The 16,155-nt window shown below is 45.3% G+C and overlaps 1 protein-coding gene across 3 annotated transcripts in view; it reads left to right on the top strand.

Annotated features, from left to right (window-relative positions):
• The window catches only part of TIGIT (T-cell immunoreceptor with Ig and ITIM domains), a 125,379-nt gene extending 112,679 nt beyond the window's left edge, over window positions 1-12,700 (top strand). For all 3 annotated transcript variants that reach the window (XM_003358804.4, XM_021070349.1, XM_021070348.1), the window contains one exon: window positions 10,042-12,700. In XM_003358804.4, the coding sequence (XP_003358852.3) occupies window positions 10,042-10,281 (240 nt within the window). In that variant the 3' untranslated portion in view covers window positions 10,282-12,700. The remainder of the gene's footprint in view (window positions 1-10,041) is intronic.

Genomic DNA, 16,155 nt, shown 5'->3' with positions numbered 1-16,155 from the left:
TTTTAATTCTTTGAAAATATTAATCAGCGTTATTTTGGAGTCTGTGCCTGATAATCCTATTAATTGGGTTCTCCGTAGGTCTTTTAATAGTCTCTCTTTTTGATAGTTTTTGGCCCTATCTTATCTTCTTGACCATTTACTTTTCATTGAGTGCTATACTTTTTTTTTTTTTGGCTTTTGGCTTTTGGCTTTTGGCCATTTCTTGGACCACTCCCGCGGCATATGGAGGTTCCCAGGCTAGGGGTTGAATCAGAGCTGTAGCCACCGGCCTACGCCAGAGCCACAGCAACTCGGGATCCGAGCCGTGTCTGCAACCCACACCACGGCTCACAGCAACACCAGATCCTTAACCCACTGAGCAAGGCCAGGGATCGAACCTGCAACCTCATGATTCCTAGTCAGATTCGTTAACCTTTGAGCCATGATGGGAAGACCTGAGTGCTGTACTTTCTACATGAAAACCTGTAGCATTAATTTGAGGCTCTAAATAATACCACTTCCTCTAGAGAAGAAGACTGTCAGATGACTAGTCTGCAGGCACTAGCATTCCTGTCACCTTAGTTAAAGAAGTAGTGACATTTTGCATTGTAAACAGCCTTAATTCTATATCCCTACCTAGTCTTCTTTGTGTAATTTTCCAACAGTTGAGTCTGCTCATGGGATTATACTTTCGTGCACACTTAACGTCCATTATCAGTGGCAGATCTTGAATTTTTAGTCTAATATTTTACATTTTAGGAGTTCCCGTCATGGTGCAGTGGAAACAAATCCAACTAGGAACCATGAGGTTGAGGGTTCGATCCCTGGCCTCACTCAGTGGGTTAAGGATCCGGCGTTGCTGTGGCTGTGGTGCCGGCTGGTGGCAACAGCTCCGATTAGACCCCTAGCCTGGGAACCTCCATAGGCCATGGGTGCGGCCCTCAAAAGACAAAAAAGACAAACAACAACAACAACAACAAAACCCTTACATTTTAAATTCTCTTAACTATCTGTGTGGATAAACCCAGTTTGCTTTCCTTAACCTACCATCAGTAACAAGGGTATTGATGCAACAATAACATGTCCCATTTGATATACATTTTGTCTTCAGTCAGATCTGTAAACAAAGAGTGCCCAGGAATACTTTCTCTTATCTTGTTTTACTGAAAACATATTGGAATGAGGATGGGTATTTAGGTAGCAGAACCAAAGTCCTGTTCCCCTCTGAGTTACAAATTGTCCAGGTATTCTTCAGTTGCTGGCCTAACAGTGCTCTAGGCACCCATTGGACCCTGCTAATTTGGCCCAGAGGAAATAAAGGAGAGTCTCCAAATGGTTGGAAAGCTAATGTGATGGGTGAAAGTTACGAAAGTTCTAATACTAGCAGATGACTGCTTGGTCCTGGGGCTCAAACCTTCACTTCCAGGTTTATGAGGCAAACACAATGATCGCTGCCTACCTGGTTCATAAAGTTGTGGCCACTTATTCATTATCACACAACAGACCTGGTGGAACAGAGTGCTGGGGATCCAGCAGTGGCTGAGATGTGGCTGTTGCTTTCAAGGAAGCCAGTGACCTATAGTATTTTCATTTATATCTTGGCGATCGCAGCAGACATACTTTGGGAATGAAACCTCTAGGTGAAGGTGAAGGCAAAGAGAAGTGATTGACCAGAGGGGAGAGGTGAGGAAAATGCCAACTGATCTCTGAGCTGGGAAGGGAGCTGTTATTCTGGTTGGTGAACAGCTGACCTGTGCTATTGGCAGTGTTCTTCAGCTCTGGTGTGGAGGTGTGGAAGGCTCTTGAGAAGCAGCAGAGCACATTCTCCTGTTAAGCATTAAGACTGATTTATTTTCAGGCCAGTAACCCAGACTAGCTTTGGTCATCTTTGAATAAGATTTGGGGAGAGGGGAATATGTGAAAAGATTTCATGTTCTATGGCTCCCTTTTAAAAATGTTTAATTCATCGGCCCCTTTTTGCCATTTCCGCTGTTCCCTGTCTAAATCAGTTCCTCTCTCCTGTTTTCCTTTGCTTGGGCTATAGTCTCCAGTCTTTACTCTCTTCTCGCAAATGTATTTTATACCTGTATTATTCAAGGTCCAGCAAGGAACATATGATACTCACAAGCTAAGTAGTTTGAGGACAGTTTAATAAGGAGATTTAAAAAGGATTGGGGGGCATATAAGGAAATCAGAGGGAGTGTAGGCATGTGTTATTACCACCCTGAGTTCTTTAGGGGAAAGGAAAGGGGGTGATTATTAGAGCCTTGGAAGGAGGAAGATTACTAGGACCTAGAAAGAGAGAGTAGGTGGAGGGGATCACCTTGAGAAGTGCTGTCATCTTTGATTGAAGGTCATAGCCACCCTGCAGAGAGAATGCCCAGAGAATATATACCTTCACCTCACTCTCCTTCTTTCCATTTGCCTATTATTGCTTTATTTTGGATGAACCAAACTCAAGGCAGAGGGCAAGGGCACTCTCTGGCATCCTGACTCAGGATGCATAGTTCAGTCTTCCCGGGGCACCGAATAGGGTGCAGAAGTTTCAAAAGTGGAGTTGAGGGGGGAACAGACAATAATCACACCAGTACTATTATAGACCTGGAAACTGGGCAAGAAATCTTGACTTTCCACGCTTCAGCCTTCTCTCATGTGTCCTTGATCTCTTGATTATACATGTAAGCAATATACTTGTTGGCTGTCCATATATATTTGCCTTAGGAACACTGGGTTTTATTCACCACCTTAATATCCCTTTGGGCCAGGCTTCCTTGGGCACCATTACAGTAATTACATCCACTTTGTTTCTTAAGTGCTGGCACCTGCTCCTCTCTTATATTGGGATCTCCTCATCCTTGTTGCTACTAGGGATCCAGTTCTATAAAAGCATCACCTACTTCAGCCCCAGCCTGCAGAGGAGAGATTCCACTGAGCTTCTCAGTGATGCTGGTGCTCCCGTCACTAGCACATTCTTTCCACCTTAGTAAAAGGGTGGAATCTCTGGATCTTCCCTAGAAACGTAATTCGTTGTTGGAGTCTGAAAATTATGTAGTACAGAGATTGGCAGAAGTTTCGTTGTAAAGGGCCAGGTAGTAAATCTTTTAGCTTTTGTGGGCCATCCAGTCTCTGTTGCAATTGCTCAACTCTGCCATCACAGTGTGAAACACCAGAGGCAATATGGAAATGAAATACTAGTTTTCTTTTGAGGTTTTTTTTTTTTTTTTCCTAGTCACTTAAAAATCTAAAATCTATTTTTTGCTCATGGGCATTACAAAAGTCCATGGTGTGGCCAATGGGGACCTGCTGTATAACACAGAGAACTCTACCTGATATTCTGTGATAATCTATGTGGGAAAAGAATCTGAAAGAGAATGGATGTGTGTATATGTGTTTCTGAGTCCCTTTGTTGTAGCAGAAATCATCACAACCTTGTCAATCAACTACACTTCAATAAAACTTAAAAAAAAAAGTCCACGGTGCCCCAGATTTGACCCACGGGCCTTAGTTTGCCAACCCCTGATTTAGTAGGTCGTGCTGGGAAAAGTTCTGTTTTGTTGTTGTTGTTTTTTTCCCCTCTTCTCTACTCTTAGTCTTGCACAGAAGCCTTCTGATACCAAAAGTGCAGGTTTATTCCCACACGGACCAATTCTCCTCCACCAGTTTAGTGTCCCAAATCCACCCAACTCTGACACTATCTACCTGGAGTTAACATCAGCTCCCACAGTTGAGGGGCTCAGTCCTCCAAGGCTGAGTCACTTCAGATGCCAATTGCAAGTCCCAGGTTGTCACCTGTACCTTTGACTGACTGGCTAGAAACTGAGATGCACACAGTCCCCTCCTCAGATTCAATAATTTGCTAAGACAGCTCACAGAACTCAGGGGAACCCTTACTCACACTGACCAGTTTATTATTTAATAAAGAACTTGATGCAGGATACAGATGAACAGACAAATGAAGGAATACATAGGGTAAGGTCTCAGAAAGTCCAGAGCACAGGACCTTCTGTCCCTCATGGAGCTGGGTGCACCACCTTCCTGGCATATAGATGTATTCAGCTACTCCGAATCTCAAACTTTGGGGATTTTTATGGAGACTTCATCACCTAGGTACAATTGGTTATTAACCCATTTTCTAGCCTTCCCTGCTCTCAGGAGGATGGGAGGAAAGGCTGAAAATTCCAAGCTTTTAAGCATGGTTTGGTCATTCTGGTGACCAGCCTCCATCTAGGAGCCTCATTAGAACAAAAGATACTCCTATACCCCAGGATGTTCCAAAGGATTTAGCAGCCCTGTGAATGACATTCCCATCACGCAGGATATTTATAGGAGTTTAAGGAGCTCTGTGTCAGAAAACATGGTTAATAAAGACCAAATATTAGCAGAGACTGGGAATAGAAACCAATATACGTTTTTATGATTCTGCTTGGGCCCATGATAGATAGCATCCTCACTTCTCTGAGCATTTTGCTTCTTTCTTCCATAGTTTTCCAAAGCAGTGTTGGCATCTCTCTCTCTCCTTTTTTAATGGCTGCACTGGCAGCAATATGGAAGTTCCCGAGCCAGGGACTGAATCCAAGCCACAGCTGCAGAAACACTGGATCCTTTAACCCATTGCAATCATGGTGAGAACTCCTTTGGCTTCTCTACTGACAGCACTGTCCTGGGGCCTTAGGGAGGGTGTTAAATCTTAGGTTGTGGGATGCGTCCCCATATTGACAAAGGATCCTTCATCTAGTCTTAAGTTCTGTTTGCCCAGCCCTGAGCCCCTTCTTCAGGATTCACTCCCAAACATACACTCCCAGTTCTGGCCAGTACATCTTAGCCAGGTCCTTTCGTTGCAACCACTCTCCTTCCATGGCATGGCCAGCACTCCCTCAGTTAGTGTAGGCTGATATTTCCTGAATTTTGGTCCAATGAACAGTAGGGTAGCTGAAGGCAGGTCCCGAACAGGTCCCATCCTTCATCCAGGGGAAGTGGGGCACCTCTGCAGCCCCAGATGATGCAAGAGAAGCAGGTTGTTCAAACTCTCAAGTGCATCTACCCAAAGATTCTCCTCTCAAGTCATAGCAATCCCTCTTTTCCCACCAAGACCCTGATTTTGGCATAGGAGTCTTGTCAGGCTTAGAATTCAGCCTCTTAAGAGGTTCTGTTTCTTGTGTAAATAGGTCTTCTGCCTATACTTCAGTGTTGGAGATGAGTGTTTCTTTAAATGCTTCCGAGGAGGAGCTCTGACTTTCATACTTTTCTTTCAGTGGCTGGAAGATCCGTCACATCCTCTTCTCAGTACATCAGTAGAGTTTGGTAAAAGCCACCCAATCCTGTAGAATAACAAGCACCCTCTACCCCATACTTCTCAAACATCGGAAATGCTGCACCAGATCATCATCCCCTTCCATCCGTGTCCCATCCCATTTTACCACTTGTGATGGGGTCTGCATTCCCAAACCAGATGGTGAGGGATCCCCTTCCACGATCCCATCCTTCTAGGGCTATTCCTAAGAGCCACTGTTTTAGATTCGGTCCCAGATATAGAGCCTGACATGTGAATTCCGTGAGAGTGATTCATTAGGCTGGGCTCTCAGATGAAAGTTAGTGAAGGAAGCAGGGTAGGACTAAGGGGCGTGGTCTCAGGGGAGGAGTGGTTGAAGCAAGGATTGAATGCAGATTTGGTCACACCTTGAGGACAGAGCTGGCCTTTTGACAACTCACCTCAGTCAGTCATTGATGGCTGGCTGGCCACCAGGAAAGGTCCAAGGAGTCATTCTCTGGAGAAAGGGCAGCTGTGAGCCCCTTTCAGCCTACAGTCCCAGGGTCTGGGGGATAGGAGCACTGGTCAGGTGGAAAGGAGATTTGAGCAGGGTGCCAACAGCATTCCCTGAAGACTCCAGGATCTAGTAGGTTGCATTATTTAGGAGTGTGGCCTTTGGAATCAGCCAGACCCAGGTTTTGGATCCTGGCTCTACCGCTTATGTAGCTGTGCCACCTAACTGTGCTGACCCTCCGCTTCTTCATTTAATCGGAATAATTAGGTTCTGCCTTAGAGCTGTAAAAACTTGAGTCAAATAATTGACTTGAGGCACCTGGCATTTTTCCTGGTGTGCATTAATAACTACTGTTTATTAAATTCTTTCATTATCATAAAATTTATTTACCGAAGCTCCTCATAATACCTGGTGCTCAATAAATAGTTACATAGCATGGATTGATTATGACTAAATGAAGGAATGTTATTTGCTAGGCAACTGTTGGGGAAAACTCCCCTAAGGGACCCTCTGTGAGAGAAAGGAGAGAGGGGTGTGTCCAGCTGCAGGACAACTGCCCATGTCTGTTCTCACATTGCCTAGGAGGGGAGTGTCTTTCCTGCTGATCTCCAGAGCTGCCATTTCCCTAGCTCCCTTTGGTCCCTGTAGAAGAGTGGTGCATTATTCCCAGACTTTTTTTTTACATGGTTTGCAACTACAGGTTTCCCTACGCAGAACGGAATGAAAACAGAACAGCTGAGAGACCCATTTCAGGCATATTTACATTTCCCAGAGGACTTTTGGAAGCCAAAATTGTCCTAAGATTCAAAGGCAAGGCTTGGAGTTCCCATTGTGGCTCAGCAGGTTAAGAACCCCACTAGTATCCTGAGGATGCGGATTCGATCTCTGCCCTCACTCAGTGGGTTAAGGATCCAGCACTGTGTAGGTCACAGGTGTGGCTTGGATCCCGCGTGGTTATGGCTGTGGTGTAGGCTGGCAGCTACAGCTCTGATTTGACCCCTAGCCCAGGGAACTTCCACATGCTGTAGGTGTGGCCCTAAAAAGAAAAACAAAATAAAACAAACAAATCAAAGGCAAGGGTAGGTGGTCTAAGAATGGGCATGAGAACACATCAACCCAAAAAGGTCAAAATCAGCTCTTTGAGAAAGAATTGGGTATCTATATTTTAAAAATGTATGGGTTGCATCAAGGGATGTAGGACTTCTTTTAAGGAGAGCATCAGCATGACCTACGATAACTACCCTGTTCCTAATATGTACAGTAAGGTGCAGCCACTTCCACTGAAAAGGAATGAAAGGAACAACACGCAGGACCTACTCCTTAGGGCCTGCAGTGTAGCACCACCCCTATTTATTTTTTTTGTCTTTTAAGGGTCGAATCTGTGGCATATAGAGGTTCCCAGGCTAGTGGCTGAACCAGAGTTTACAGCTGCTGGCCCACACAACAGCCACAGCAATGCCAGATCTGAGCCATGTCTGCGACCTACACCACAGCTCATGGCAACACAAGGATCCTTAACCCACTGAGCAAGGCCAGGGATCAAACCTGTGTCCTCATGGATACCAGTCAGATTCGTTTTCCACTGAACCACAGTGGGAACTCCCCTAATTTTTGATATGTGTTTATGACCCCCATCCATGCAGCCCCCCACCCCCACTCCCCACGTCTATTCGTGCACTGCCAAACTTGACACTAGCCTACCCTGGAGGCAGTGGGGCGGGCAGAATGAGATTTGGTGTGTGTTCATTGTTATTTTCCAAGCCTGGGTGTGGCTCTTTGTGATTCTGTCATTTGGACCTACAGTGGGGCTGGGTGACCTGTTTTAGAGCAGTATCCATGAAGGCTGAGAGGATGTCACCTTTGCATTGCATGCCATTAGGCATTTCTTCAGCCACCCTGCTTGTGCCTGCTGTTCTTTGATTTTCTTGCCTCTAAGCACAACCCTCACCAATGATGCTGTCATATGGATGTGATGGCTGACTTCACATCTTTGATTTTCCCAAACAGATTTCACTGTCTGTCCTATTGTCCCATAAGTGCAAATGTACTTATCTGAGCATGAACATTTAGAAAATCCTGTTCATTTGGGGCTGAGGAAGAGTGGGGCCGGGGGGCGGGGGGTGGGGAGAGAGAGAAGGAGTGTGTGTGTGTGTGTGTGTGTGTGCATGCGTGTGCATTTCAGGTCTAAGACATATATTGATCATCTGTTATGGGCTCCGAAGTTACCAAGAGGAACACAGTGCAGATCATTCCCTAAGGGGAGCTCACAGCTTGGGGCCTGGAATAGATAGAAGGGCAAACAAATTCCAGACAGTATTGAATGTTACAACAGAAAACACACAGGACAGTAGTGGAACACACAGAAAGGACATAACTATCCTGGAGGGAGTAGAGACATCTTTTTAGACAACATGCTGTAGAGCTGAGTCTGGAGGAATGAGTAGACAGCTTTTCAGGGAACTTTGGGGAATGGGCAGTGAGTGGAGATTATACCATATTGAAGAGACAGGAAACTGTGCCTGGCATTTGAGAAACTGCAAGATGAGAGGCAGCTTGGCCGAGAAGAGCATGGTCTGGAGTCTGGCAAACCCACGTCAGAACTGGGACTTCACCTGTCTGAGCCTGTCATCTTATTCAAAAGTAGAAACTTTGGAGTTCCCGTTATGGCTCAGCAGTTAATGAACCTGACTAGCATCCATGAGGACTTGGGTTGGATCCCAGGGCTCGCTCAGTGGGTTAAGGATCCAGCGTTGCCAAGAGCTGTGGTGTAGGTCACAGACACGGCTCTGATCTGGCGTTGCTGTGGCTGTGGCATAGGCGAGCAGGTACAGCTCTGATTCGACCCCTAGCTTGGGAACCTCCACATGCGTGGGTGTGACCCTAAAAAAGATGAAAAAAAAACCCAAAAAGGTAGAAACTTCAATAGGATTGTTGCTGAGATAACATCAAGAAGCTAGCCAAAGTGATGCTCATAGCAGATTCTCAATCAGTGGTGCTGCTCTGGCATTCAGGCCCTATATCATAAGTTGGGGTGTTGGTTGGGGAAGCACTGCAGGACATGAAGTTGGAAAGGTGAGTGTGACCAAATCACAGAGGACATTTTGGGGGACATAATACACAGTCTCCTGTGTATATAGTGAAACTCTGGACTTTCTTCCCAGAGGAACATACCTTATACAATGTTTGTTATACAACTTAAGGGGTTTAGCATCCACCTGTGGCTTTTGAAGGCAGTTAAGCACCCTCTTATGGACAGTGGGGGCCATTGATGAGTTTTAGGCAAAAACATGGCAGATCCAACTTCTATTTTTGAAAGATGGTGGCTGTGTGAAAGTTGGACTAGAGGTTAGAGGTAATCTAGACATAGGTGAGTCTGGAAGTGCAGGTGAGAGATGAGGCATGGAAGTAGAGATGGAAAGGAGGGAATCGATTTCAGAGATACTTTGGGGTAAAACTGAGTGGGATTTTATGGCAAGTTGGAATTTAACATTTCTGTCTCCCTGATACCATATATTAGGATAGAGAATACAGTGGCAGGAGCAGTCAGAAAAGGGAGCATGGTGGTTTCACTGGGGGCAGGTTGAATTGAGCTTGCTTGGGTGGTGAGGTGGCAATGCCCCATCAACAGTTAGATGTCTGGGTCTGGAGCTCAGGGCAGAGGCCTGGGCTGGTATGGATAGAGATTTGGGAATCCTCAGAGGACATATGGTGGTGGTAGATATACACAGAGATGAAGCGTTGAGTGTGCTGTACATACGGAGAGAGTGCGGAGTGTGGGAAAGCAGAGGCCAGAACCCCAAGAAATCTCTTTATCTGGGGGAGCTGATGTGTAAGCGGAAAATAGAGGGGGTCTGGCTGCAGATGGAAGTTGGAGTTCCCAGGAGGAGGAGAGGAGCAGGAGAGAGTGATGTCATGAGCCAGGGAGGGAGAACATCTCAAAGAAAAGGAGGTCAGTGGTGTCAGAGGCAATAAGGAAGGAGTCCGAGAGAGCCGGAGATGGAAGCTCAGGGAGCAGGAAGTGAGGTGTGGGGGGTGTGGGCAGGTGCAGCCAGCCGGAGGGTTTCCAGGAGCAGTTTGCTGGAATCTCACTGTGACCAGGTTGAGAAACTAAGAGTTGAGGGATTGGTGTTGATAAGAACACAACTTTGCGTGTGTGTGTGTGTGTGTGTGTGTGTGTGTAAAAGAAAGGAGAGGGGGATCATTATAATTCTGAATCATGTTGGGGAGTAGCTTTTGAATAAGATCCCTACATACTCACTTTGTAGGGTTTTTTTTTTTTTTTTTCGTTTGTTTTTGGAAGAAATCTCTCAGAACCTGTCCAGCAGAAGGTGCCCTGAGGCAGATCCCATCTGAACGGGAGGAGTGTAGGCCCAGGGTCCAGAGAATACCCGCCAGCATTGGTGTCCCGGTGGAGGCCGTGGCTGGAGACCTTTACGCGGAGCTCAGGGGCCAGGATCCAGATGCCGAGCAGCACGACTACTTCAATGTCCTGAGTTACAGGAGCCTCGGGAGCTTCAGCTTCCCTACGGAGACTGGTTAGCTCCCTACCTACGGGGACATCTTCTGGGAGGCACGTTCCTATCTTTGCTGTTACAGATGGACGTGTAGGCATCTGCACATCCCAGTCCTGTGTGTTTGCGCGTGTATGTGTGCGTATGCATGTACGTGTGCACAGGCACGCGTATGCCTGTGTACGTGCATATGCGTGTGTGTTCAATTGAGTGAGTGAATGTCATCCTCTTTTCTGTTTCCTCCATCCTTCCCTTCTTCCATCCTGGCAGACCCCACTGCGGAGCTTGTGTCTTGATGGTGACTGCAAAGTTAAAAACCATACAAACACTTGACCCGGTTTTAAATCTGGCAGTTGGTGCAGTGCCCATGGCTCTGAGATATGCATTTCCCCCCGAGTAACACTGGGCAGGGTTTGGGGCTGCAGGGCTTTGTGATGGATGACAGTGATGGGCTGACAGCAGAGACTTCTCATCTCATTTCTCACTGTCATTTTCATCAACGTTCACACACTCCAGGCATTTTATGAATAAGGTATGTTACCAGTGTCTATGAGGAGATTGGAGGATGACAAAACCATTGTCTTAGGCCCCAGCCTTTAAGGACTTACAGTTAGGTGGAGAGACAACCTTTACATTAAAAGGTAGTGAGGAGATAAGGGTTCAAGACACAGGCCTTTGGGAAGAGATGTCAGTTCAGGATGAGGTGGTCAGGATAAGCTTACCTGTGGTGACATGGCCTCAGCTTGTGTAGGGGTCAGTGAACCTGGGCTGGAAAAGCAGGAGTTTTTGTCCAGGGAACTCATAGAAACTGAAGTTGGGAGCTGAAAGTCCTACATGGAAGGCTTCCATGTGGGAGGGAGCCAGCAAGGCTTCAGATTTTTTTTCTGGCCACACCCATGGCATATGGAGTTTCCAGGCCAGAGATCCAATCCGAGCTGGAGCTTCAACATACGCCATAACTGCAGCAATGCCAGACCGTAAACCCACTGCACCAGGTCGGGGATCAAACTCGCACCTCAGTAATGACCCCAGATGCTGCAGAGACAATGCCAGATCCTTAACCCACTGTGCCACAGCAGGGAACTCCAAAGCTTCACGTTTTATTCTCAGGGCAGGCAGTTCAAATTGTCTTCTGCTAGATGTTCTCAGAGTCCAGCGATGGTCTGATTTGGAGGATTCTAGGCTCTTGCAGCCATGTGCTCTGGGGAAGCCCTCAGAAATGGTGTGTGTTCACTGTGGGAGCTGTAGTTCAGCCCTTGGGCCATGATCCACCAACCTACTTCTTCTCTATCAACCTACCATTGAGCCTTTGAAGAAAGAATCTGTTTCCTACCAGTGGGAAAATCTGGATTGTCTTCCTAGAAAAACAAAGGAGGGTGATAGAGGGTTTAAAAATTGAGCACCCTCAAACCAGCTGCCTAGAACCCTCAAATTCACCCCCTGACCTCTTTGTGCTGGGCTTGGGGTAGCATCTGAGCTGCTCATTTCTGTTTTAATTGGCATTCAGGTCTTATCCTCGCACCACTTCTCTTGGCAGAGTGAGGGAGGTTGGGTTTACGGGAGCCTCCTTTCCTTTCCTGGGCATGCAAGCTGGGAGATAAACTGTGAAGCAAGACTGTCCTTTGTCAATGGTTAACACGGAGCCTTGACCTGCTCCCTCAGAATTAGGCTGGTTGAGTGAGAAGACACTTCAACTCCTGTTCCTCCTCTGATTTTGATTTTGGTTTTTTGTCACTTCTCTACCAAACAGGTATGTAGTCAGGAGCAATGAGCTGAAATCTGTCCACAGTGCCAAGTCCTTTGGAAGAAAGCTAGTTACATGTAAGAAAGTTGTTATTTGCCATGGTAGTTCACAACATTTTTCTTGCAAAACCAGTGCAGGTTGGTGGGGAGTAGACGACAATTCACAATTCACAAATGAACTAACATGGAATGACAAAAAGGGCATGGTGGTTTGACGTGGTGAAGGTGTATGTTAGGCTGAGGCTGGACTGAGAGTTGGGTGTGACTCACATGATTACGGTAGCAGGGAGACAGTTACAAATGCCATTTGGATGGTGACAAAAATACAAAAGGACCCATAGATGTTGTAAATGGGCCAGGTTACTAAAATGAGATTGAATTAGACAGAAAATGAATCTGAAAGTGGAATTCTTTGAACTAGAATTTCCTTGGGGAACAGAGAAGACAACCCCCTAAAAGCCAGGTTCCTGGCAATGTGTGCTGTCCAGGATGGCAGCCACTCTCTGCGTGTGGCTGTCTGGCACGTGAGATGGTTAGTCCTGTTGAAATGGGCTGTGCTGTGAGTGGAAAATACCAGATTTTGAAGACTTACTGTGAATAATAAGGATATAAACTGTCACATGAGTAATTAAAAATATTGATGATATGTCAGAATGATATTTTGTATATATTGGGTTAAATAAAATATATTATTAAAACGAATTTCACCTCTTTCTTTTTACTTTCTTTTTATTAAATCTTACAATGATTTTTATTTTTTCCATTATAGCTGGTTTACAGTGTTCTGTCAGTTCTCTACTATACAGCAAGGTAACCCAGTCACGCATATATATGACACAAGTGAAACTTTCCATGGAAAAGAAAATCATGGACATGGAGAAAAGACTTATGGTTACCAAGGGCGGGGGGGGGGGGCTTTAGAATTTGGGATTGATAGATACAAACTATTGCCTTTGGAATGGATAAGCAATGAGATCCTGCTGTATAATACTGGGAACTATATCTTTTTACTTTCTTAATGTAGCTAGTGTAAAATCTAAAACTGCTTATGTGGCTCGCATTTTATTTTTTGTTGAACCATGAAGCTCTAGAGACTAAACCTCAGCCTAGCTGGTACCTGGGGAAGGTGTTTATCTCTCTCTGTCTCTCTGATTCAAACTAGGGCTTTAGGAGTTGCCATTGCGGCTTAGGAGTAATGAATCTGACTAGTAATCATGAGGATGCGGGTTCGATCCCTGGCCTTGCTCAGGGATCTGGCATTGCTGTGGCTGTGGTATAGGCCCCTGGCAGCTGCAGTTCTGATTTGACCCATAGTCTGGGAATTTCCATGTGCTGCCCATATGTACTCCCCCAAAAAACCAAAAAAAAAAAAAAAAAAACCCAACAAAGTAGAGCTTGAGGAAGCTTTTTCCTCTTGTTATGTCTTTTGAGAAATATAGAGGGAGGGGTCACAGGAGAGATTGAGGTGGGGAATCACTAAGTGCAGACAGGGAGCGCTCCTAAGCTCTCTGGATCGTCTCTTAGATTCCATGGTGGAGGAAGGGGAGAATAAATGAATCAATAAATGAGTTCTAGGAGGAATATGGTTACTGACTCCCTATCCTTTATCTCTCCACGTCCTAAGCCTGGAGAATGTGAAAAGAGGTCTGATCAAGGGAACCCCCAAAATTATCCAGGCTGATCTGGAACTCCTAAAATTATACCAAATATGAGAAATTATGAGTCATGGAGCTCTGAGGTAGATGACCTTCATGAATGGACAGAAACGTCCCATGTAATTTGATTTTGTAACGTGTTCCTTCTCAGACTGTGAACCCCTGGAAATGAAGCATCACAGACTCAGGTTCATACAGATTCCATGAGTGCCGAGCTGGACAGGCAAGTGGCTGTGTTTGCTGCACATGAATGGCAGCTTTCTGGTGGGCTCACCATATACCACAAAACGAGGGAATCAGCAGCATGGCCGTAGCTGCCAACTGCAGGGTATGAGTTTTGGGTTCAGTCTTCTGGTTCTTTCCAGTACTGCAAAACTGTAGTAATCCCCCACCTTTACTCCAAAGCACACCGCTCCAAAGAGGCCCAGGAAATCTTAGTGCATGTAAGAGCTGAGCTCTCTGGAAGTAAGAATTAAAATACTTCAATGTTTGAGAGTTTGTTTTTGTTTTTGTTTTGTTTGTTTTGTTTGTTTGTTTGTTTTTTTTTTTTTTTTTGTCTTTTTTTTTGTTGTTGTTGTTTGTTATTGTTGCTATTTCTTGGGCCGCTCCCGCGGCATATGGAGGTTCCCAGGCTAGGGGTTGAATCGGAGCTGTAGCCACCGGCCTACGCCAGAGCCACAGCAACGCAGGATCCAAGCCGCGTCTGCAACCTAGACCACAGCTCACAGCAACGCCGGATCCTTAACCCACTGAGCAAGGGCAGGGACCGAACCCGCAACCTCATGGTTCCTAGTCGGATTCGTTAACCACTGCGCCACGACGGGAACTCCTGTTTTGTTTGTTTTTTTGCATAAGATAGAGTCTAGGACAATACTAGCTGATAGAACTTTCTGCGATGATGGAAATCTACATCTGTGCTTTCCAATATGGCAGCCATAAGCCACTCATGGCTATTGATCACTTGAAATGTGGCTAATGTGACTAATGAACTTAACTTTTTTTTGCCTTTTTTTTTTTTTTTTTTTTGGGCCACACCTACGACATATGGAAATTCCCGGGCTAGGAGTTGAATCAGAGCTGCAGCTGCTAGCCTGCACCACAGCCACAGCAATGTGGCATCCGAGCTGAGTCTGCAAGCTACACCACAGCTCACAGCAACATTGGATGTTTAACCCACTGAGCAAGGTCAGGGATAGAACTCTCATCCTCATGGATACTAGGCAGCTTCAACTCTGTTGAGCCACAATGAGAATTCCTGAGCTTAATTTTAAATTTTATTTTTTTCATTAGCTTAAACTTAAGGTAAATAGTAACATGTGACTGGTAGCTAGTATATTAGACATCACAATCCTAGTAATTGCTGTGCATGTGGAGAAAATAAAGGTGTATCTACAAGCCATTGGATGATCTACAGGCATTGCATTTGAAAGGTCTATCAACCAGGAAGAAACATGATCTTCTGCTCTCTCCGTCCTTCCTTTGATCAAGACAAGCATGAGGCCAAAAACAAACTATGCATTTATTTATTCCAGACTCTTCCCCAAATGTATCTGAGGTAGCTAAGTGGTTCATGTAAGGAGGACCAGAACTGACGAAGTTTGTAACTCACAGGTGTTATGTGGGAACAGACTTGCATCACAGGACTTGCGCTGGACTAGTCATTCTGACTTCATGTCAGAATGCTGCGAAGAACATCGCCTCTGGTGCTAAAAGTCTGATTTTGTAGAGATCGACAGAGCAGTAGATGTGGTGTGTCATGGATTGGGAGTCAGGATACTTGTCCAAGTGCTGATTACTGCTCTTTTGCTTCATGACATTGGATAAGCCACTTAACTTCTTCATCCTCATTATCAACGTTTCCTCATTTATAAAATAGTAATACTAATATCTAATTTATAAGGTTCTTGGGGAGATGAAGGTAACGTGGTTGAGACTTTGTAGGCTATAAAATGTGAATTAATGTTATTATTGCTCCTGGCACTGCTTACAATACCACAGAGGTCCACAGGGAGGCATTAAACCTTGTTGGAATTTAAGGAATGCTGAGAAGTTGCAGATACATCCTTGAGGTCGGCAGGCTCTCTGTAGGTATTTAAAAGTTTGGTGTGTTAAGTTAGATCATAATCTTTAGAAAAGTCAATTGTACTTTGAATATAGATGAGCTTCTTATTATAGGTATGGTCATTGTCTTTGGTCTCCAAATTTGTGTTAATAATTAAGTTGATTTTGAGACATGGTAGCTTAATGGTGCAGTGGAGGAGTTTGCATAGTCAAAATACTAGGAAAGAGATGGGTGTGTTGTCCTCACTTTGCACATGGTAGTAGGGTGGTTGCACTCAGGGCCCAGGCCTCAGTAGGCAGTGCACCTCCCTTTGTGAGCAGTGACTTTGAGTCAGCAAAGCCTCATCCATTACATTAAGTTCATGTTGTTTACTTGTATTCATTTTTATAATTCTGTAAGAGGCATGAGCATGATGGATTTACCTGGTTTTAGGTATGAGCGTA

This window comes from Sus scrofa, chromosome 13, assembly GCF_000003025.6.
Source record: "Sus scrofa isolate TJ Tabasco breed Duroc chromosome 13, Sscrofa11.1, whole genome shotgun sequence".
NCBI lineage: Eukaryota > Metazoa > Chordata > Mammalia > Artiodactyla > Suidae > Sus > Sus scrofa.
This window is presented reverse-complemented; position numbering and strand designations above follow the sequence as displayed.